This window comes from Procambarus clarkii, chromosome 94 (genome assembly GCF_040958095.1).
Source record: "Procambarus clarkii isolate CNS0578487 chromosome 94, FALCON_Pclarkii_2.0, whole genome shotgun sequence".
In the NCBI taxonomy this organism is placed as follows: domain Eukaryota; kingdom Metazoa; phylum Arthropoda; class Malacostraca; order Decapoda; family Cambaridae; genus Procambarus; species Procambarus clarkii.
The window spans coordinates 10137734-10161165 of record NC_091243.1 but is presented as its reverse complement, the minus strand read 5'-3'; the positions used below and the strand labels follow the sequence as shown (position 1 = coordinate 10161165).

The 23432-nt window shown below is 47.0% G+C and overlaps 1 protein-coding gene across 3 annotated transcripts in view; it reads left to right on the top strand.

Annotated features, from left to right (window-relative positions):
* Positions 1-23432, top strand: part of gogo (golden goal) — a 153529-nt gene that overhangs the window by 72942 nt on the left and 57155 nt on the right. For all 3 annotated transcript variants that reach the window (XM_069319717.1, XM_045729427.2, XM_069319716.1), the window contains 5 exons: positions 79-438; positions 1195-1317; positions 4432-5017; positions 5726-5901; positions 6649-6815. In XM_069319717.1, coding sequence (XP_069175818.1) covers positions 79-438; positions 1195-1317; positions 4432-5017; positions 5726-5901; positions 6649-6815 — 1412 coding nt within the window. The remainder of the gene's footprint in view (positions 1-78; positions 439-1194; positions 1318-4431; positions 5018-5725; positions 5902-6648; positions 6816-23432) is intronic.

Below are 23432 nucleotides of genomic sequence, written 5' to 3'. Positions count from 1 at the left end.
AATTTACCGGTATGAGTGACCGGTCGGGTCCTGGGTCCATGGTATAGGCGTGTCTCACCTGTGTGCTGTGTCTGGCAGGACGGATGCGCCTCTCTACACTTGGGACTTCGACAACAAATCGGCCATCTTGCTGAACACCTCCGTCACCGACCCCGGCGGAGGGAAACCCGACGACCCAGGTCAAGAAGACGTCCCCGGCCAGAACAATGACCCAGATGACGAGGCCGTACGATCCTGGCGGTTGCCTGGCGACATCAACGCCCCTCGTATAGCATCGGGTGGGCTACTGGGGGCGGCCAGGGAACCCCTCACCCTATCGCTCTTCGCCAGCGGCAGTGTGCGGGCCATCAAGACCTACGTGGTGAACGAGGAGGTGGATACGCTGTCGTATATTTTCGAATGTGGCATTGTCGTGCAGGGCGGCATACACTTCTTCTGGTAAGTCGGCCGTCGTCATCATTATTATTCAATATTTCGGGAGTTGGTAAAGACGAAAGTTAAATACTTTATTCAGCGTTTTAGTCAAACGACCTTCATTTGTATATCGTTTGAAATGTGGCAAGTTTTGTGTAGCTTGGCAAGGAAAAACCCTTTCTTAAAACTAGTGAATCATTTACAACTCTTCCTTTCATGTACTGCTAACGGTTAGAAAGTTGTACGATTATAACAGCATATATAAAAATAAGTTTGCAAACAAAAAAGTAAAAAAAATCAACTTTGGACGTAGAGCATTATTTTTTTTCTTTTGGGCTCGTCGAGCCTTGGCAGACGGGCTCCTGCGGTGCTTGCCGAGGTCCGGAGCCTCATTAAATGTTTACCGACTGGTGGCTGCCGGGAAGTTTATTGATTACTCCCGGGGAGGCGAGGTATTAGAGGAGAGGCTGTGATTATGGCGCGTGATTCATGACAGGGAATGTATTACCTGGGTTCGAGGAAGCCCCCCGAGGCCTCTCTCTCATACCTTGTCCTATTGGGGGTCTCCTCCCTGGGGTTTCACACCTGCTATATATATATACACATATATCTACATATAAAGCAGAGACAAGATATTTTGGTTTCTGTCTCTCGTCTCATTCTTTATTTCTCTTTCTCATAGTCATTAAAGCCATATTTGACTAACATCATCATCCCTGGTGCTGCTTTACCTAACGCTACGAGTGTCAGCAGGTGTTAAACATGTTTGTGTTTGGACAGGTTGCAGCGGGGGTCAGAAGTGCTGGCGGTGAGCGGGGAGGTGGAGGTATCGTGGCCAAATATGACCATCGAAGTACCAAAGAGGGTCGAGACCTACAGGTCCCCCGTCGAGGTCAAACTCAGGTAGGTGGAAAGGGAGGGAGGGTACTGGTCAAGGGTAACTAGGGTTGGAATGTAGAGGTAGAGGTCCAGAGGGAAGCGGTGTGTGTGTATTCACCTAGTTGTGTTTGCGGGGGTTGAGCTTTGCTCTTTCGGCCCGCCTCTCAACTGTCAATCAACTATTTACTAACTACACTAACTACTTTTTTTTCACACCACACTCACACACACACACACACACACACACACACACACACACACACACACACACACACACACACACACACACACACACACCAGGAAGCAGCCCGTGACAGCTGACTAACTCCCAGGTACCTATTTACTGCTAGGTAACAGGGGCATTCAGGGTGAAAGAAACTTTGCCCATTTGTTTCTGCCTCGTGCGGGAATCAAACCCGCGCCACAGAATTACGAGTCCTGCGCGCTATCCACCAGGCTACGAGGCCCCCTATGTGTGTGTGTGTGTGTGTGTACTCACCTAGTTGTACTCACCTAGTTGTGTCTGCAGGATCGAGCATTGACTCTTGGATCCCGCCTTTCGAGCATCGGTTGTTTACAGCAATGACTCCTGTCCTATTTCCCTATCATACCTGGTTTTAAAATTATGAATAGTATTTGCTTCCACAACCTGTTCCTGAAGTGCATTCCATTTCCCCACTACTCTCACGCTAAAAGAAAACTTCCTAACATCTCTGTGACTCATCTGAGTTTCAAGCTTCCATCCATGTCCTCTCGTTCTGTTACTATTCCGTGTGAACATTTCGTCTATGTCCACTCTGTCAATTCCTCTGAGTATCTTATACGTTCCTATCATGTCCCCCCTCTCCCTTCTTCTTTCTAGTGTCGTAAGGCACAGTTCCCTCAGGCGCTCTTCATACCCCATCCCTCGTAGCTCTGGGACGAGTCTCGTTGCAAACCTCTGAACCTTTTCCAGTTTCATTATATGCTTCTTCAGATGGGGACTCCATGATGAGGCGGCATACTCTAAGACTGGCCTTACGTAGGCAGTGTAAAGCGCCCTAAATGCCTCCTTACTTAGGTTTCTGAATGATGTTCTAACTTTTGCCAGTGTAGAGTACGCTGCTGTCGTTATCCTATTAATATGTGCCTCAGGAGATAGATTAGGTGTTACGTCCACCCCCAGGTCTCTTTCACGCGTCGTTACAGGTAGGCTGTTCCCCTTCATTGTGTACTGTCCCTTTGGTCTCCTATCTCCTAGTCCCATTTCCATAACTTTACATTTGCTCGTGTTGAATTCTAGTAGCCATTTCTTTGACCATCTCTGCAATCTGTTCAGGTCCTCTTGGAGGATCCTGCAATCCTCATCTGTCACAACTCTTCTCATCAACTTTGCATCATCCGCAAACATCGACATGTAGGACTCTACGCCTGTAAACATGTCGTTAACATATACAAGAAATAGAATTGGTCCCAGCACCGATTCTTGTGGTACTCCACTTGTTACTGTTCGCCAGTCCGACTTCTCGCCCCTTACCGTAACTCTTTGGCTCCTTCCTGTTAGGTAGTTCCTTATCCATTCTAGGACCTTTCCCCCCACCCCCGCCTGCCTCTCGAGCTTGAACAGCAGTCTCATGTGCGGTACTGTATCAAAGGCTTTTTGGCAGTCCAGAAATATGCAGTCTGCCCAACCATCTCTGTCCTGTCTTATCCTCGTTATTTTATCATAGAATTCCAGAAGGTTTGTTAGGCACGATTTCCCTGTCCAGAACCCATGTTGATGTTTGTTCACAAACCTAATGTTCTCCAGGTGAGCAACCAGTCGCAGCCTAATTATTCTTTCCAGTATTTTACAGGGGATGCTTGTCAGTGATACAGGTCTGTAGTTAAGTGCCTCCTCCCTATCTCCTTTCTTGAAGATCGGCACGACATTTGCCTTCTTCCAGCAACTGGGCAATTCTCCTGACATAAGTGACTCATTAAAGATCATTGCCAGAGGCACGCTGAGGGCCTGTGCTGCTTCTTTTAGTATCCACGGTGATACTTTGTCTGGTCCAACTGCTTTAGTTGCATCTAGAGTTGTCAACTGTTTCATTACCTCCTCTGCTGTCACCTCTATATCTGATAGTCTTTCATCTAGGGTAACCCCTTCCAACAATGGGAGCTGCTCAGGCTCGGTAGTGAACACTCCATGGAAACTGGCATTCAGTGCCTCGCAGATTTCCTTGTCACTTTCAGTATATGCCCCCTCTGTCTTCCTTAGTCTTGTCACTTGGTCGTTCACCGACATTTTTCTTCTTATATGACTGTGTAGTAACTTAGGTTGTTTTTTCGCTTTAATTGCAATATCGTTCTCATAGTCCCTTTCCGATGTTCGTCTTATGTTAATGTAATCGTTCCTAGCTCTGTTGTATCTGCTTCTGTTGTCCTCTGTTCTTTGTCTTCTGTACTTCCTCCACTCCCGTCTGCTGGCCATTTTTGCTTCCTGACACTGTCTATTAAACCATGGGTTATTATATTCCTTCTTATTTTTTCCCTTTACCGTTGGTATAAATCTCTCTTCAGCCTCCTGGCATTTCTGTATGACTAGGTCCATGTGTGTGTGTGTGTGTGTGTGTGTGTGTGTGTGTGTGTATGTGTGTGTGTGTGTGTGTGTGTGTGTGTGTGTGTGTGTGTGTGTGTGTGTGTGTGTGTGTGTGTACTCCACTAGATATGCTTGCAGGGTTGAGCCTTAGTTCCTAAACCCCATCTTTCGAATTATTATTATTAATTTAATGCAATGACATGTCATTTGCCTTGCCATATTTACATTTAAAATTGTGTACTAAGAATATATTTATTTGTTATATAATAAACATATATGTGTATGTATATACACCTATTCATACACGGTATATGTATGTGAAGGAATTTCCGGACTGAAATGAATCCTACGTTTGGGTAAGAAGCCTATATAGTTTGTTCTCTCCCCCTCTCTCTCTCTCTCTCTCTCTCTCTCTCTCTCTCTCTCTCTCTCTCTCTCTCTCTCTCTCTCTCTCTCTCTCTCTCTCTCTCTCTCTCTCTCTCTCTCTCTCTCTCTCTCTCTCTCTCATTTTCTCGTTTACTTACTAGTCAGCAATATTATGTCCTTGACCATCTTGACTATTGGTGTTGGCACAGGTTCACCCACTCCAAGTGTATGCCCAAGAGCCCTATTATGTTCAAGACGTTTGTAGACCTGCTGTACCACGGTGTGCCTGTGGGCGGGACGAGCACAGAAGCCCCGCCCACTACCACGCCCACCACCACGCCCTCGTGGCGCCAACACGGCAATAAACCCTGGTCCTTCTTGAAGCGTAAGAGGAGCCACAGAGTACCGGGAAGTCAGAAGAATATGGGAGGCAGGAAACCGGGCAAAGATGGTAGGCTGGGGAGGAAACACAGGAGAACCAGGAAGAGGAAGAGAAGGGGAAGAAAGGACGCTTACGAGAGGTACTGGGAATGGATACGGAGACAGCGACGAGCCGTGGTTGAGGACATTCCCGCCAGGGGGTCGGTGGTGTCGACGGGGGCACGGGCGGTGTCGTGGGCGTGGGGCGGGGAGGCGGTGGTGCTGGGGCGTGTACGGCTGTGGGACCTGTACAACCTCCCTGTCCACGAGCTCCGCTTCCCCTGCGAAGCCATAGGCCCCGCGGGACTGTACAGCGTGAGGCTGGCCACCGACGTCCACACCTCTCCTGTGATCGCTGCCTCTAAATGGTTCACGGTCAGTGCTGCCTCTCTTCTCTCTTATCCATCCCACTCTCCTCTTAACACACTGACTGTAACCAAATGTACACAATTCCAAATTGTGAACACGTTTAGTTACTGTCTTACAGAGGGATACTGTCTGTTAATATTAATGACAGCATTATACTGACAGTGAAGATGTAATAATAAATATATGAATAATGACTAAAAGTTGTCAAGGAGGTATACTCAGTCCCAGCGCCAGGCTTATCTAAATATACAACCCCCCCCCACCTCCACCCCCATTCTAGTTCTTATGCCTAGTATACCACTACAATCATACTCCTTCCCCGAAGTGTATCAAAGGCATACCTAAAAAATACTACCTATTTTTCCCCTTTTTCAGTCTCAATGCCCCAGACACATCTAAAGAAAATGCAACTTTATTTCCACTCCAGTTCCTATGCCCTAAGGCTTCGCAGAAATGCGACGCCCATATTATATATTTTATAATTTCGGTTTAGAGGATGGGTCGGGTTATTATTACTATTGTTTTTTTTTAATTTTCACAACGTATAAAATAAGGGTGCTAAAACGCACGAACCCAATTCACCCACCTAACTTAACCAACCTATGTATGGAAAACGTGGATAATTGTGAGACGTATTAGGTGATAGGATGAGTTGTGTAAACATGTCAGGTGCTGTGAGTCATCCTTGTATAGTGTATTGTTGTGTGGGTGCAGGTGGAGTGGAGCGATACGTTCACTTTGCACGTGCAGGCGGCCAACATCTACCCGTGCGAGGGCTCCATGGGCGTGCACGTGACCTACCCGTCCTGCGTGGGCGTGGCCGACAAGGTGAGGGTCTACGCCCGCATCAGAGCCAACGTCACCTCAGCCAATCCACCCACCGTTGACAAGTGAGTTTGTTGACATTTTCTCAGATTAACGGTTTAGCCGACATTAGTAGCTATTATAAACATCCTAATTTTGATACTTTGTTATAGACAAAATGAGTTGACACTAGATAGCGTTACATTAGTCATCAGGCTGTAATGTTTAGACAACGAAAAGAAGTATAGTTCAGCGTCATAAATTTCATATATTATACCATCCAAAAATCATTTTCCCTGCTAACTAGTGAGTGAGGCTCGTTCTGTAAGTTAATAGCACCAATCACACGTTTGTCACTAGGACAAGAGCTGTATCTTGAAGTTAACAGCACCATACACACGGATGTTGTTCAGCCAAGTATATTTGTCACTGAAACCAGAGCTTTTTCTTGTAAGTTAAGAGCACCAACCACGCGGGTGATGCCCCGTAAGGTACCTATTTCTCTGATACGTTAGAACCAGAGGACACGGGTGGAAGCCAGGCTCACTTAAGCCGGAGATATGTCTGGGAAAATCCTTTTGCGGCGTAAGGGTCGCCAGCACGTGGAATGGACTACAAGAAAAGATCGTCGAGGGGGAATTCTACAATCATATTCTAAAATAAATACTAGGAATAATGAGTCATTACATTTGCTGACTTGGAGCTGGAAATGCGGGACAAGGGAGCCGATACTGGACCCCTGTGAGCACATCTAGGCGAGTTCACACATTCGACGTGCTCTCCAACGAGATTTATGAATTTGATATTTTATTACATTATGCTTGTTCGTGCAGGTACGTGTCGGAGCAGCGGGTGATCAAGCCGAGGACGTCGGCAGCCTTTCCCTGCTCCACCTTTCAGCAGGAAGCTACCGAGTACTGCTTCGTGTACATCAACACGGCCAGGACCAAGGCCGTCTCCCAGGTGAAGAGGAGGTGCGTCCCATACTACAAACCCATAAGTGAGTGTCTCAATCTCATCATTCTCCCGTATTTTATATTCATTTCCTCCGCAGAGTACATAAATAAATACCATGGTCAGTGTTGCACGAACCAAAGTGTCCTGCCTCAGGATTCATTGCGAAAAACAGCGGTATTTTAATGGTAATGATCGATCATGTTTTGCATGGAACAGACTTTCCTGTCTCGCTAAGTTCCCTTAACAAAACCAGAGCTTGACACTATTGTTTTGGTGTTAGTATTTACGAGGAGGTGCGGGCCGTCAGGACGGTCTCTACCAGCTTTTTATATCTAGACATTTACAGTTCACACGGTGAGGGCATTCATGTTGGGCTGGACGTTCGCCCGACATGCACAATTACAATTGAAATCATTGACCAAATCGCTAAAACAATATCGAAGGTAGCATAAACGTGAGTATTATTTATTGGGGAATTATATCCATTTACATATTTATTTTTTTATGAAACAATGTGTTTCACTTTATACGTTCCGTTTGCAAATTACATGAATGTATTATGGTCATTTCACCTGTCTTTCTTGAAAAAAATCACTGTTATTAATGGTTGTTCATGGTTGTAATTTATTGTAGTATTTATAAAAGAGGCTGGGTGCTGGCTGCCTAATGTTTACAAAGTGTCGTCTGGGGCGCGCAGAGTGTCGTATCCCCTGAGTTAAGGCCATTTTCTCTCCTCCTCGGACACTAATTAAAAAAGTTCCTCACACTAACCCTATTTATTATGCTGACTTAAATAACGATGCTTGGAGTTATTTATTGGCTACTTTAACTGCTAATTTTTTAATTAATAAAGCCACTTAATGTGTGAATAAATATATAAATAAAGATGAATGTAAGCATTGGTTATTGAATATATCAGCAGACTGACTGTCTGCCAGGAAAATACTTGAATGGTAACATGTATTCTGACCGTGTATATTGTATTATGTATTATAATAGAATGAAATCTTCGAAGTATTTTCCTTAAGTAATAACCTAAGAGAGCCCATCGTATATATTCTTAGGTTACACTGTAATCTGGTGTTGCCGTGTTTTACGATGTGATTCTAAAATTATTATGAATTCTGAGGCAATTTAACAATATTTAATGTATATATCGATATGAATACATTGTAGCAGCTATTTTTGTTGTATTGTATTGCCTTGGTTTACTGTAAGAATTTACTTTCCTACACCTTATCTTACCTTGTGGTTACCTTGCTATGATTCCGAGGATCAAATTCCCCGCTCTCGGGTCTCTAACAAGGCCTGCTGGTTGGTAGTCTCGTCAACCAGGCTGTTCGACGCAGCTGCTAGCAACCTGACGCATGAATCACTTGATGTAATATTATAATTATATTGTATTCCACTGCAATATGAAAACGTTCCAGTGTCGGACAGTGTCTAGCAGCGAACTATCCATTAATGACTCGCCAGTTGAAGGATAATGCCATTACCCAGGGGAAGAGGAGAAGAGGGAGTGGGGAGGAGGGGAAGGACAAGGGGCGCATTGGTGTAATCCGAAAAGAAAGAGGACTTATCAAAGTTGCTCCACCCCTCCCTCCCTCCCTCTCTTGCCAGCCCTTTGAAGGTATCTGTGATCGAAGGGAGATTGGTAATGGCATCAGAGAAGAAAGGCATTATCACACAGTATGACAGCAAAATCGTAGGAGACATCAGAGCCAATACAAATTGGTTTAAATCGTGCATTAAATTTTATGTCAGGTATCATGGTCAAATTATATTTAGTATCACGATAATATGATCAAACTGACACAGTTACTGTATTAGGCATGAACAAAGGCATATTAAAATATCAGACATAGTAACGTTAATATAGGAATTACATTTAAATAACGCATTTAATAATTGTACAGAAGTAATGAAAAACATTTGCACCACAGAAAACGAGAGCAGCGCAGCAAGCAATAATGGCATCGAGGGGAAAATATCATAATATAAAGTGACCATAAAGTTGTGCTCGACGATGAAAGTGTCGGCAGTGAAAAAAAGGAAACAGCAACGTAGTCTCCTCCCGTCCGTTCCTGGGAATTAAACGTTGAATTTCTCAAATATTCATGAAATTCTTCCCCACGCCGTCTCTGTCTGTCTGTCTGTCTCTCTCTCTCTCTCTCTCTCTCTCTCTCTCTCTCTCTCTCTCTCTCTCTCTCTCTCTCTCTCTCTCTCTCTCTCTCTCTGTCTCTCTGTCTCTCTCTCTCTGTCTCTCTGTCTCTCTCTCTGTCTCTCTGTCTCTCTGTCTCTCTCTCTGTCTCTCTGTCTCTGTCTCTCTCTCTGTCTCTCTCTCTGTCTCTCTCTCTCTGTCTCTCTCTCTCTGTCTCTCTCTCTCTGTCTCTCTCTCTCTGTCTCTCTCTCTCTGTCTCTCTCTCTCTGTCTCTCTCTCTCTCTCTCTCTCTCTCTCTCTCTCTCTCTCTCTCTCTCTCTCTCTCTCTCTCTCTCTCTCTCTCTCTCTCTCTCTCTCTCTCTCTCTCTCTCACCCCTCCTTCCATCCTTCCTCAGGTGTGTGTGTGTGTGTGTGTGTGTATTGTGAGGTCGGCTGTGTTGTGGTGGTGTGGATTTAGGGCTTTGTAGGTGTGTGTGTTTACATTAACTCTCCCCACACACCAGCACGGGCTCAGTAATTTGGAAAAATGCCTCACGAAGTTGAAAAAAACATTGAGTTGATACACCAGGGTGACACATTGGGATGACACACTGGGATGACACACAGGAGTGATAGAGAAGGTTCTGTAATTAATAAATGAATACCTCTGTACCGAAAAGCAAAGGGTCAGAGTACAGGAAGCACTTTACGAGCCGAGGGGAAGTAACTAGAGAAAAACCCTACACCACTCTGTACTTGGTAGCATCCTTGTCTTGATACATGTTAACCAGAGAGGATGTAAGTTTACACAGATGGAGGTAAGCTGATGAGACGGGTAAGTACGGTGAGTGGTCGAGGGGAAAGACAAGAGGACGTCCACAAACTCCTCCTTGAAGGATTGACAAGTCTGCTGGGGTAGCGTATGCAGGGTAGGAAGTTGGGTGCTGGGGATGAGAGGCAAGACGACACATGGTACCATCTGGGAGAGAGTCAACTGTGTATACTTATCGTACACAGTAACATGCCTGGAGTAGGCTGCACACACTCTCCAATGGTACACACACACACACACACACCAGGTAACACCATAGGCATATGAAAGAATGGGCAAGAGGTAGGTGTGTGTGTGCATGTGTATGTGTTTGTGTGAATTTTCCTGGGCTATACTATGTATTTGAGAAGCTGAAATTCGTGACGATTCTATGGAAGATAAAATTGAGATTGACAGCAAATACATTAGAAAACTAACGTTTAGAAAGGCGGGGTCCAAGAGCTAACAACACAATACTGTAGACACAGTAAATGCACAAACGGACCGGAACACAGAAGGGACTGATAGAAACTGCTTTATACTCTCACTAACAAGAACGTAATAACAAGGGGGAACTACAACCATCTAAGATTCTCTGCACCTCTTAAGGTCGACCATCCCTCCTCCTCCTTCCCTCTAGTTACCTTCCCTCACCATCTTGCCCAATCACTCCTCGCCCTCGTCACTCCCAATTTAAAATATGAAATTCAATTCTCCCCATATTCGTGTTCTCTTCCCCTATTTCTCTTCTTAGGTTCCTCCTCCTGATGTACTTCATTTCTCTTCTCTTCTCTTTGTCAGTTTATATATTTTTGTCATTACTCATGATGTAACTCTCTCTCTCTCTCTCTCTCTCTCTCTCTCTCTCTCTCTCTCTCTCTCTCTCTCTCTCTCTCTCTCTCTCTCTCTCTCTCTCTCTCTCTCTCTCTCCCCCCTCCCCCCTCTCTCTCCCCCTCTCTCCCCCTCTCTCTCCCTCCCTCCCTCCCTCCCTCCCCCAAATAATGTGTTAGGACTCATAAGATCAAAGACGTATTGGCACCGAAAAATTATCTCTTTTCTGTCTCTACCTTTCCATCTTCTTCCTCTATCTTCCCCCCTCTACCTTCCCCTCTCCGTCTCCCTTCCTCTACCTTTCCCTCTCCTCCCTCTACCTTCCCCTCTTCCTCCTCCCTCCACCTTCCTCTCTCTCTCTCTCCCTGTACTTCACCATCTACTTACATTCCTTCCCTCTTCATTCTCTCTCCATTTTATCTTCATATCCTCTGATTTTCTCCCCACTAGCTTCTGCATCCCCACTTCATCCTTTCCTTGGAGGAAGGCTCTCTCTCTCTCAACACTCTCCCTCTCATTGTCTTTAATCCCTCCTTAACTCTCCCTCTCATCCATGCTCCGCTTACGTCTCCTCTTATCTATTCTCTTCATGCATTTGTTCTCTCTCTGCTCGTCTTTTCTGTGGCGGTTGTCCGTTTTCTTAATCCTCTCCTCTCTATCTTCCTCCTTCCCTCTTCTCTATTCTCCGTCTCCTCTTAGGCCTCTCCTCTCCTCCCTCTCCCTTTCCCTCTCCCTCCACCCTCTTCCCCGTGGTCCTATAAGTGTGTGTAAAGTATTGTCAAGAGTGGTAATGAGGCAGTCTTGTTGTACAGTGGCCCAGGCAGCGGTGTGTGGCTCATCTCACGCTCTGTCTCGCCACTCTTGCTCTCACCACTCAACTCTTTCTCTCACGACTGATTCTCTCTTGACTGAACTCTTTCGCTCATTACTTAGCTCTCTCTCTCACCACTGAGCTCTTTTCCTCACCAATGAACTCTTTTTCTCAACACAGAACTCTTTCTCTCCAATCTTTCTCTCACCACTGAACTCTTTCTATGAAAACTCGTCAATTTCTCTTAACTCTTCTTCTCTACTCTCACTCAACTGTTTCTCTTAGCTCTTTCTTCCTCCCATCCCTTTCGTTCTCTCAATCAGCTCTCTCTTCTCAAAACTTGTCTTGTCCCACAGCGAAGCTGCAGGCAAGTGCCGCTACCCTACAGCAGCTGTCCGCTCCTGCCCCTAGACACATGTATTGAATAAGATTAGTATTTGCATTCATTGGCAATTGGCTCTAACATTAAGAAACTTTCATATGGGGGACATGATGAGCCAGGAGCCAATAGTGTGCCAGTGCCTTCATGTTGTCCGTTGACCTGATTGGTTCTGCTACTGTTGTTACAGGCTCTATTTCTATTGTTAGAAGTAGAGGAAAGCTTCACGTGAACGTATAACAGAGCAGCACCGACTGATCTTACGGTGGCGACGCCACGGGAATCGTTCCGGCGTCCTCACTTAACCTTCTCTCATCCATATTTCTTATCCTCCCTCGACTTCACCACCACCCCATCAGCCATCACCCACCACCACCCCATTCAGCCATCACCCACCACCACCCCATTCAGCCATCACCCACCACCACCCCACCCAGCCATCACCCACCACCACCCTACCCAGCCCTCACCCACCACCACCCCACCCAGCCATCACCCACCACCACCCCACTACAGTCTACCCTCAACCCACGGACATGGGGGCTCTCTGTCTAATACACTCCCCCTTCCCTCCACTTTCCCAGAGGTCGTTTCGATGCGTCTCTCGCCACTAATTTGTCGTTTAATTTCTACGCAGGTTTAATGTTCCTTGTAATAGCATGTCGTACAGGGTCTGGTCGGGCGCGGCGGCAGAGAGGCCTATCACCGTCGAAAGAAGTGGCCCACAATCTCGCCTGTATCTCTAACCATCACAGAGCCCTGATTGATCACGCCTCGCGGGTGGTGTGATAGGCCTTGCTTGTGGCCGGAGGGCTTGAGAAGGTGGCCAAGTGCACCAATTACAAGGTTTAACAATGATCAGTAGTGGAGGTGCACCAGTTGTCCCCCGCTGCCATATTGTCTCCTCCACTGTAAGGGTGCAATGTTTTATTTAGTATTTTAAGGTAGTGATGCCACCTGGGTCTAAGTGTCCAGGGGGGGATGCTTATGGCTTAACGCGGCCAAACATGCCTCCACTACCCGGATTGTGGCCCTCTTCCGTTGTCATTAACCCGTTGTCATTAATCCGTTGTCATTAATCCCCCTTGTACACAGACGAACAAGTGTAATATTAGTTAATCATCTGAATGGGCAGAGTTTCTTTCACCCTATGCCCCTGTTACCTAGCAGTAAAATAGGTACCTGGGTGTTAGTCAGCTGTCACGGGCTGCTTCCTAGGGGTGGAGACCTGGTCGAAGACCGGGCCGCGGGGACACTAAAAAGCCCCGAAATCATCTCAAGATAATCTCAAGAGAATGATTAAACAAAGAAAACATATAGTCAAATGTGGTGATATATGTCCCAAGACTTTATCCAACTTCTTACAGAATGTTAATATAATAATATAATGAGAATTACACACATAAATCACAATAGCGTTATGCATCATATGAACAAATTCATAAGGGGATTGATCCTCTCGGACGTAGGTTCGAACCCTCGTCACGGCCCTTGTGGATTTGTTCATAATGAGAATAATGCGAGATTATAACATATTAGGTACTTATCAAATATTGCCAGAGAGAGAAGGGAGAGGATGGAGCAGGCAGGGCGGGGCCAGAGTGGTGAGAGACGTGTGGTCACGTGTCATGTGTCATGTGTCACGTGTCACGTGTCACGTGTCACGTGATGAATGGTCTGGTGAGGTCAACACGCCGGGCTCCCACTCCTTTGTGACGGGTTATATATGTATGGACGGATACTAAGATATTCATGCCCGGCTCTCTCCTTGTGTAGGGGCTCAAGATATACTGCTCGATGCTTGGTATACTCTCGCACACACGCAGGAACTCACGCGCGTGCACACACACACACACACACACACACACACGCTCCTCTTGGGACCAAAGAGCCAAAGCTCAACCCCGCAAGCACAATTAGGTAAGTACACACACACACACACACACACACACACACACACACACACACACACACACACACACACACATAATTGAGAGGGCAGCCTCTGCTGCCTGTAGAAATAGATCCCACCTGCTCATCATGGGCGACTTCAATCACGGAAAGATTGACTGGGAGAACAAGGAACCGCATGGAGGCGAGGATACGTGGAGAGCCAAACTATTGGAGGTGGTGACAAGCAACTTTTTAACGCAGCATGTCGGAGAACCCACAAGGATGAGAGGCAATGACGAACCAGCGAGACTCGACCTAGTCTTCACTCTGAACGACTCCGACATAAGAGAAATCGGTTTTGAGGACCCAGTAGGAATGAGCGACCACAGTGTACTGGTGTTTGAGTACTTGATTGAAGAAGGGTTATTGAACTCGAGGAGGGATACCGAAACCAAAAGGTTAGCATACCGAAAGGGAAACTATGAGGGGATAAGAAAATTCCTAACAGATATAGCATGGGAAACAGAGCTCAGGGGAAAGACGGCCCAAGATATGATGGATTACATCACGCAGAAGTGCAAGGACGCAGCAAACAAGTTTGTCCCAGTCCAAAAGGAAAACAGAGAAATGAAGATGAGAAACCCATGGTTTAATCAAAGATGTAGGCTAGCTAAGCAGCAAAGTAAAAGGGCATGGAGAAACTATAGGAATAACAGGACACTGGAGAGCAGAGAAAGATACCAGAATGCCAGGAATGAATGTCAGGATGAGAAGAGAGGCAGAAAGACAATACGAAAATGACATCGCAAGCAAGGCAAAGACTCAGCCTAAATTGTTGCATAGCCACATTAGGAGAAAAACAACAGTAAAGGAACAGGTTATGAGATTAAGGATAGGGGCGGAAGGATTCACTACAAATGACAAGGAAGTGTGTGAGGAATTGAATAAGAAATTCCAGGAGGTCTTCACCTTAGAACAAGGAGAAATTCCAGAGGTAAGTGAGGGAATAGCTAACCAGGAACCACTGGAAGAGTTTGAGATTACCAGTGGGGAAGTAAGGAAGTGTTTACTAGAGTTGGACGTGACGAAGGCTATAGGCCCAGATGGAATCTCCCCTTGGGTTCTAAAGGAAGGAGCAAGAGAACTGAGCCTACCACTCTCCATAGTGTATAACAAATCACTGGCAACAGGGGAACTGCCAGATATTTGGAAAGCAGCTAACGTAGTCCCGATATACAAGAAAGGGGATAGACAGGAGGCACTGAACTACAGGCCAGTGTCCCTAACCTGCATACCATGCAAGCTGATGGAGAAGATTGTGCGAAAAAAAACTAGTGGAGCATCTGGAGCGAAGGAACTTTGTAACACAGCATCAACATGGGTTCAGGGATGGCAGGTCCTGCCTCACAGGGTTACTTGAATTCTACGACCAGGCAACAAAAATAAGGCAAGAAAGAGAAGGGTGGGCAGACTGCATATTTTTGGATTGTCAGAAAGCCTTTGATACAGTACCACACAAGAGGCTAGTGCGAAAGTTGGAGATGCAGGCTGGAGTGAGAGGGAAGGTACTCCGGTGGATAGAGGAATACCTAAGCAACAGGAGACAACGAGTCTGTGTGAGGGGTGAGGTCTCAGATTGGCGAGACGTCACAAGTGGAGTCCCGCAGGGGTCAGTCCTTGGACCTATACTGTTTCTGGTATATGTAAATGATCTCCCAGAGGGTATAGATTCGTTCCTCTCAATGTTTGCCGACGATGCAAAAATTATGAGGAGGATTGAAACAGAGGATGATAGTAGGAGGCTACAAGATGACCTGGATAGACTGAGTGAATGGTCCAACAAATGGCTGTTGAAGTTCAACCCGAGTAAATGCAAAGTAATGAAACTAGGCAGTGGAAACAGGAGGCCAGGCACAGGATACAGAATAGGAGATGAAGTACTTAATGAAACAGACAGAGAGAAAGATCTAGGAGTTGATATCACACCAAACCTGTCTCCTGAAGCCCACATAAAGAGAATAACGTCTGCGGCATATGCGAGGCTGGCTAACATCAGAACGGCGTTCAGGAACCTGTGTAAGGAATCATTCAGAATCTTGTACACCACATATGTAAGACCAATCCTGGAGTATGCGGCCCCAGCATGGAGCCCGTACCTTGTCAAGCACAAGACGAAGCTGGAAAAAGTCCAAAGGTATGCTACTAGACTAGTCCCAGAACTAAGAGGCATGAGTTATGAGGAAAGGCTGCGGGAAATGCACCTCACGACACTGGAAGACAGAAGAGTAAGGGGGGACATGATCACAACCTACAAAATCCTCAGGGGAATCGACCGGGTAAACAAGGACGAACTTTTCAACACTGGTGGGACGCGAACAAGGGGACACAGGTGGAAGCTGAGTACCCAAATGAGCCACAGAGACGTTAGAAAGAACTTTTTCAGTGTCAGAGTAGTTAACGGATGGAATGCATTAGGAAGTGATGTGGTGGAGGCTGACTCCATTCACAGTTTCAAATGTAGATATGAGAGAGCCCAATAGGCTCAGGAATCTGTACACCAGTTGATTGACGGTTGAGAGGCGGGACCAAAGAGCCAGAGCTCAACCCCCGCAAGCACAATTAGGTGAGTACACACACACACACACACACACACACACACACACACACACACACACACACACACACACACGCACACACGCACGCCCACACACACACACACGATAACATCAGCAGCATATGCCAGGTTGCCCAACATAAGAACGGATCATGATAAAAAGCAGTAGATGTAAACATACACAAAATATCAAATGTGGTTAGTCAGGGAAACGAGGAAAATAAATCAATGTGCTGATTATCGCGGGGAAGGGGGGGAAGGCGGGGACCAAGAGCCGAGACCAAAATAGCAATACTTACCCAGGGTATTCAACTCTTAAGAGCATGCGGCCGTAATCCATAACACTTGTGTTTTCACAAGAAATTGTTTGCGTGACTTATTTACCAGAAAATTAGAAAACGGTTCTGTTTGAGGGGGAGACTATGAGGTCCGCAGCAGAGGAATTATAGAACCAAATGCTTCAACACACATTTGAAGATTTAGACAACTGTTTTATATATATATATATATATATATATATATATATATATATATATATATATATATATATATATATATATATATATATATATATGGTTACACATGTTACTTTACCATAATTGACACTAAATTAATATTTATATTATTTTTATTATTTATTTTTTGTGTTATTCTAGTGTTGTATCATTGTATACTAATATGCTAGTTTTCTTTCATTCACGTATTGCATAAAGCAACTTTTGAGCCACCCTGTATATAATATATCATAGGGTAGACATATGTATCATGGGTTAAACATATATATCGTAGGTTAGACACTTATGTATATATGAATGAATTAAGGTGGATATAAAAAAGAAGCTGCCTCGTATGGGCCAAGGGGCCTTCTGTAAGCCTGTGTTCGTACAGCATTGTCTCAACACTACATAACAGGAACATCAACAGGAACAGGAAATAGTATCGTCAATTAATAAATCTATAATGGAAATCATTATATGTGATGTGCCTTTAAGTAGCTTGTAAATATGTCGTCAAATTTTTAGCAACGGTTGTTGTATAGGTGAGAGGAAGTGAGGAGAAGTGAGAGACGGGGCAGTAAGAATAGGCGAGAGACGAGGCAGTAAGGAGACGTGAGAGACGAGGCAGTAACGAGAGGTGAGAGAGGAGGAAGGAAGGTAAACAGAGCGCCACTGTGGGGACCCGGGGCCGCCGCCTTCCTCGTTACGCCTAGACAAGTGGCCAAAATTCCTGCACACAGCACGCAATACCGACATAAATTATTCAGCAGTGTACGCGTACCCAAGATCAGGTAGAGGGAGGGAGTATGGGACGTAGGGGCTGGAGATGGGGGTCCTAGGGGGCTGGAGGGGTTCTAGGGGCTGCAGGGAAGGGAGGGATGTGGTGGGGCGCCACACGCTAGGGACCAATTAACTGACTTGGCTTCCAGTGTTCCACAGTCTCCGTTCTGTCTTCACTGTTCTCGCTCTCTCCTCTTCCTTTACTCACGCTTCCTCTCTCACACACACACACACCCTGGAACACACACTTCTCTTACTCTCCCTCGGCCGTATGTACGCCAACATCAGGTCCTACAGCCACCTATGTCGTGCCAGACTCTGGCTCCTTCGTCAGTATGGTGGAGGTGACAGCACCAGCAACACTTCACCTTGGAATAAGAACCATAAAACCAGTTCTGTTCCACTAGCTTTCGTCTCCATAAAGTCGCGAATTAGGTAGAAAAACTGTTAAATAAACTAATTTCTGGGAGACTTTTGTTTTTGTTTGTCCAGGTCAATCAGTAGGGCGTGTGGCTCGCGGGTTATGTTTGTGTGGGTCTACACAGCGCGGTGTTGAGAGACATGTAGCGCATGTGATGCGGCAACACTGCTCTTCTCCTCTCTGGTGTAGTAATAATATCACCTTTTATTGTTTTATTGATGCTGTATACTGCCCCACTAGGCTCAGTCTCTCTCTCTCTCTTCTCTCTCTCTCTCTCTCTCTCTCTCTCTCTCTCTCTCTCTCTCTCTCTCTCTCTCTCTCTCTCTCTCTCTCTCTCTCTCTCTCTCTCTCTCTCTCTCTCCTCCCTCCATCCCCCCCTCCCCGACTACCGTTTGCAAGCTCAGATCTTTCCTTCTTATAGCTCATGGTAAGCCTTACCCACTAGTTTTCCCAGGAACACGACCCGTCAATCAGTTAACTACCGAGTACCCAATTACTGCTGGGTGAACAAAAGCAAACAATTAAGGACTGGCACCCAGTTAATCCTCCCTGGCCACAATACGAACCTAAAACAAATCGCTGGCGAAGGACGGGCCCAGTGCTTCACTATAGTGTGTGCGTGCGTTCACACTATAGACTGTTCCAGCTTCACCGCTACTTCTCTGGTCAGGTATCTTCACCAACTCCTATAGTTATACACGCCTGCAGAAGGCCCCTTGGCCTTGGATGTACATGTAGGCATTCTTCAGTCTCAGGAGACTATAGATCTGCACTCTGGTTGTCAATCTCCAGGGCGCAACGCCAGGGTAGGTCAATATGGAGGAGAAGCTGTTACCAATGCAGCAGGTTTTCCCTCCCCACGCTCCTGAAATTATCCAATGGAAAGGCAAATGCCAATACACATGGTTCCAGCACCATCGCAGGAGCTGCCAGAACGAGGCCGAAGTTCACAACGAACTGCCTTAGGGGCGCCTACTCCGGATTTTTCCTCGAGGTTGACTCCTGAAGCCTTTCCCAAAAGAGGAGTGTGGCCGGAAGGCAGCAGAGATTTGATATCAGGGTTTTCCTTCCCCCTACCAACTCCTATATTTATCATTTATTGTGTAATAATTGTCCCATAATATGTACACTGTAATGACAACATGGGCATATATTTTCTGTTGAAATAGTAGAAATAGTAGATTAACAGTAGATTTCTGTTGAAATCTACTGTTATTGTTTTGTGTTTGTATAGAATTTGTCATAGTATATGAGAGAAAGGGAAGGAAAGGTGATAAGAGAGGAAAGAGGGTAAGATAGAGGGAAGGGGGTAAGACAGAGGGAAGGGGGTAAGACAGAGGGAAGGGTTAAGACAGAGGGAAGGGGGTAAGACAGAGGGAAGAGGGTAAGATAGAGGGAAGGGGGTAAGACAGAGGGAAGGGGGTAAGACAGAGGGAAGGGGGTAAGACAGAGGGAAGAGGGTAAGATAGAGGGAAGGGGGTAAGACAGAGGGAAGGGGGTAAGACAGAGGGAAGGGGGTAAGACAGAGGGAAGAGGGTAAGATAGAGGGAAGGGGGTAAGACAGAGGGAAGGGGGTAAGACAGAGGGAAGGGGGTAAGACAGAGGGAAGGGGGTAAGACAGAGGGAAGAGGGTAAGACAGAGGGAAGGGGGTAAGACAGAGGGAAGGGGGTAAGACAGAGGGAAGGGGGTAAGACAGAGGGAAGGGGGTAAGACAGAGGGAAGGGGGTAAGACAGAGGGAAGGGGGTAAGACAGAGGGAAGGGGGGTAAGACAGAGGGAAGGGGGTAAGACAGAGGGAAAGGGAGAGTAAGGAGGGAGGGTAAAGGAGAGCCAATAAACAACTATTTCTGATGACAGAAGAGTTCTTTATTTGGCGTGTAGCGATAATTGTGGGATAGGCGCCCCATGATGGCTGGGCTGTGGTGGTAAATATGGTCCCTGGAGGGTCCGTCTGGCCTGGTCTCGTGACACTTTTCCACCCCTGACACGGAGTCATCACCCCGTGGACCCCAGACACGGAACCGTCCCCCCCCCCTCACTGTCCAGGATAAGATGTTTGTGTTGTCTGTCTCTTCCCACGGCAACCACCCCACACCGCCCCGGCGCCAGTTACAGCCATGCTCCTGTGCCAGGTAAGTCCACTACGGGCTCACCATAGCCCGTGCTACTTGCAAACTTTTTGTTCCGTGTAGCTGAATCTAAAACAACAACAACGACCACCGCCCCGGGTCGTCACGACCCCGCGACTCAGATGGACCCTCCGACGGGGGCTAAGGCCGTAAAGGACCTCCCTTGGGGGATATTTGCATGCTTCTTCCTTATCACTTCGGGCCAGCCCTGAGACCCCTCCCCTTACTCTACCTCGCCCCCCCTAGTCCTCCTCCTCCCTCGCCCTCTTCCTCTTACACCTCACCCTCTTTCTCCTCCTCCATCGTCATCTTCATTCTCCTCCTCCATCGTCATTTTCCTCCTCGTCGTCGTGGTTTTCTCTCTCTGCTTCACCACACCCACCTGACGCTGACCATGACACGACCCTCTCAAGTGAGCAGTGACCTTACCACTTCTCGTCCGCTCTGTGATTCATGTCCTCCCTCGCTTGCGTGTTTGGCTGCAGATATCCGGTGCCAGGAGGCCCTTAGGTTTATCCAAGTCCCCCATAACACTACTTCTGACCTCCTCTCCTAGAATACAATCCACCGCAGTTGTATATCTCAAGGATACCTAATTTACTGCTAGGTGAACAGAGCTATCAGTTGAAGGAAAATGTTGCTCAAGCGCTGATGTCTTGCCGCAGAAATTGAACCCGGGACCTCTCTGCTGTGACCCGACTCTCTGCCCTCTGACACACACACACACACACACACACACACACACACACACAGACTTGTCTTGTGACCATCGTGTTGGGTAGACGTGGGTTGGGAGCTCCTGGTTCACCAGTGGAGTGGGAGGGGTAATCAGGCAACTTCGAAGTGAAAAAGTGTGTACAAGTGAATGAAAAAAACTTGAGTTTTGGCCAGAGCCATAAGGTAGTGAAGAAAAACAGTTTAAATAGCGTAATTCAATATAGTTGAGGAAGTATTGTGGCAGTGTGTAGTGTGGAGCAGACCTCACCGACCTCTGACCGCGTGACCTCACCCCGGCAGCAACCCTCCTACCATCACGTGGGACGACGCTTGGAGATTCACTCACCTATTGTGTTAGCAGGACGGTAAGATACTTGGAACCCCTGTGGGTAAGGTTGCATTATAGCAATGACTAGGTCAGGAAGGGTGTCTAGGTCCAACAGTATTATGATTGAGGAAGAAGATAGGTTTGTGGAGAAGATGATTGGGAAATTTGTAGAGAAGACGGATGTTTGGATAGGTGATCTAATCCAGGGGATTAAAAGTGAAGTCTTTAATAAGATACAGGGCGAGGTTCAAAGACTCAAACAAGAGTTTATGGATTATATTCAAGAGGAAATCAGGAAGAGCAGGGTAGAATGGCAAGGAGAAATATCTAGGCTTACTAATGAATTTGGCAGGAATAAGGGAAGCTTGGCAGGGGAAGGGGGAGTAGTAGTAGGTGGAGTAGCGGGTGTAGGAGGGGTGGGGGTCAGCCAGGGAGAGGGCCACCAGCATGACCCTGAACTGAGAAAGAGGACAATCATAATCCATGGATTACTTGAAGCCAGGGCACCATCGAGGCAGGAAAGGATGGAGATTGAGGATTTGGAACTACAGGGGATCTTGAGAGACATGAGAGCCCAGATGGCAGGGAATGAGGTGCAAGTCCACCGACGCATTGGACCATACAACTGTAACAGGAAACGACCTGTCCTGGTACAGTTCACTAACGAAGAGGCAGTGGATTACATACTGCATCACAAACACCTACTCAGAGGTAGCGAAAATTACTACAACGTATTTATTGACAAATTCATGACGAAGGAGGAACAGATTGCCCACAGAGCATGCAAACAACAATACGACTCTTCCCATTTGAGCGCAGCTACACACCCCAGTGCTAATCCACCCCATGCTAACCAGCTCACAAGTGCTTCTCAGGTCACCCCTTCCCCAAATCAGCCGCCCCTGCTTATCTCCCCAGCACATCCCTTGACCCCTCTGACCCCACTGGAGTCAAATTCATCCCACATTCCAAGGACCCCCTCATCACCTCAACCCCCAAAACCCGTCCAGCCCTCATCCCCTCAACCCCCAAAACCCACCCAGCTCTCATCCCCTCAACCCCCAAAACCCATCCAGACCTCATCCCCTCAACCCCAAGAACCCACCCAGACCTCATCCCCTCAACACCCAAAGCCTACCCTGCCCTCACCCCTCCTCATCCCCTCTCCTTCCATGTGACCCCCCACCCTTGCGAGGGAGGTGGGAGGTCCCCCCCACCCCCTCTATCCTTCCCCCTCCCAACCTCTCAACCTCTATCTGTCTCCCAACCTTACGCTATCTCCCAACCCCTCTATGCCCTCCCTAATCTTCAGACCCAGTATGCCCTTCCTACTCCAGACCTACCTACCCAGGCCCTACCCCAGACCCTCCTACCTACCTTCCTAGAAGCCCAGCCCCCAGTAGCCCCCCAAGCACCCCTCCTGAACTCTTTCACCCCCATACACCCCCCGGACCCCCCCAGACACCCCCCGGATCCCCCCGGACATCCCCCGGACCCTCCCCGCCCCCAGTCATCCCCCAGACACCCCCCAGATCCCCCGGATCCCCTCTGCCCCCAGTCACCCCCCAGACATCCCCCAGATCCCCCCAGACCCCCAGAGAAAGGGAGAACTCTGGTACAAGAGTTTCCATGAAGAATCTCAAGGTTTGGTACACCAATGCTGATGGGGTATCTAATAAAGCAGAAGAGATAAAAGAAAGAGTGAGTGAAGCAGATCCTGACATAGTTGCAATTGTGGAAACTAAAATTAATGACATGATCTCAGATGCAATCTTTCCTGAAGGGTACCAGGTGATACGAAAAGAGAGGACACAGAGACAGGGAGGGGGAGTAGCACTCCTAATAAAGCGGAAATGGAAGTTTGAAGACCTGGGAAATCGAGTTACCAATGAGTGCACAAGCTTCATACATGGAACTCTGACAGTAGATGGGAGGAAGATTGTGATCATGGTAATCTACAATCCCCCACCAAACAGTAGAAGACCCAGGCAGGAGTATGATGACAACAACAAAGCATGTATAGATGAACTGCAGAAGGCAGCAACACTAGCCCACAGAATGAGAGCGAAGCTGCTGATCATGGGGGACCTAAATCATGGAGAGATAAATTGGGAATCAAGGAATCCCCATGGAGGGGACGAAACGTGGGGAGCAAAATTAGTAGATGTTATAGACAGGAATTTCCTGTCACAACATGTGAAGGAAGACACAAGGGAAAGAGGAGGAGATGCACCGAGCCTATTAGACCTGATTTTCACCCAGAACGTAGAAGATATCGAGAATTTAGAGCATGAAATACCTCTAGGGGC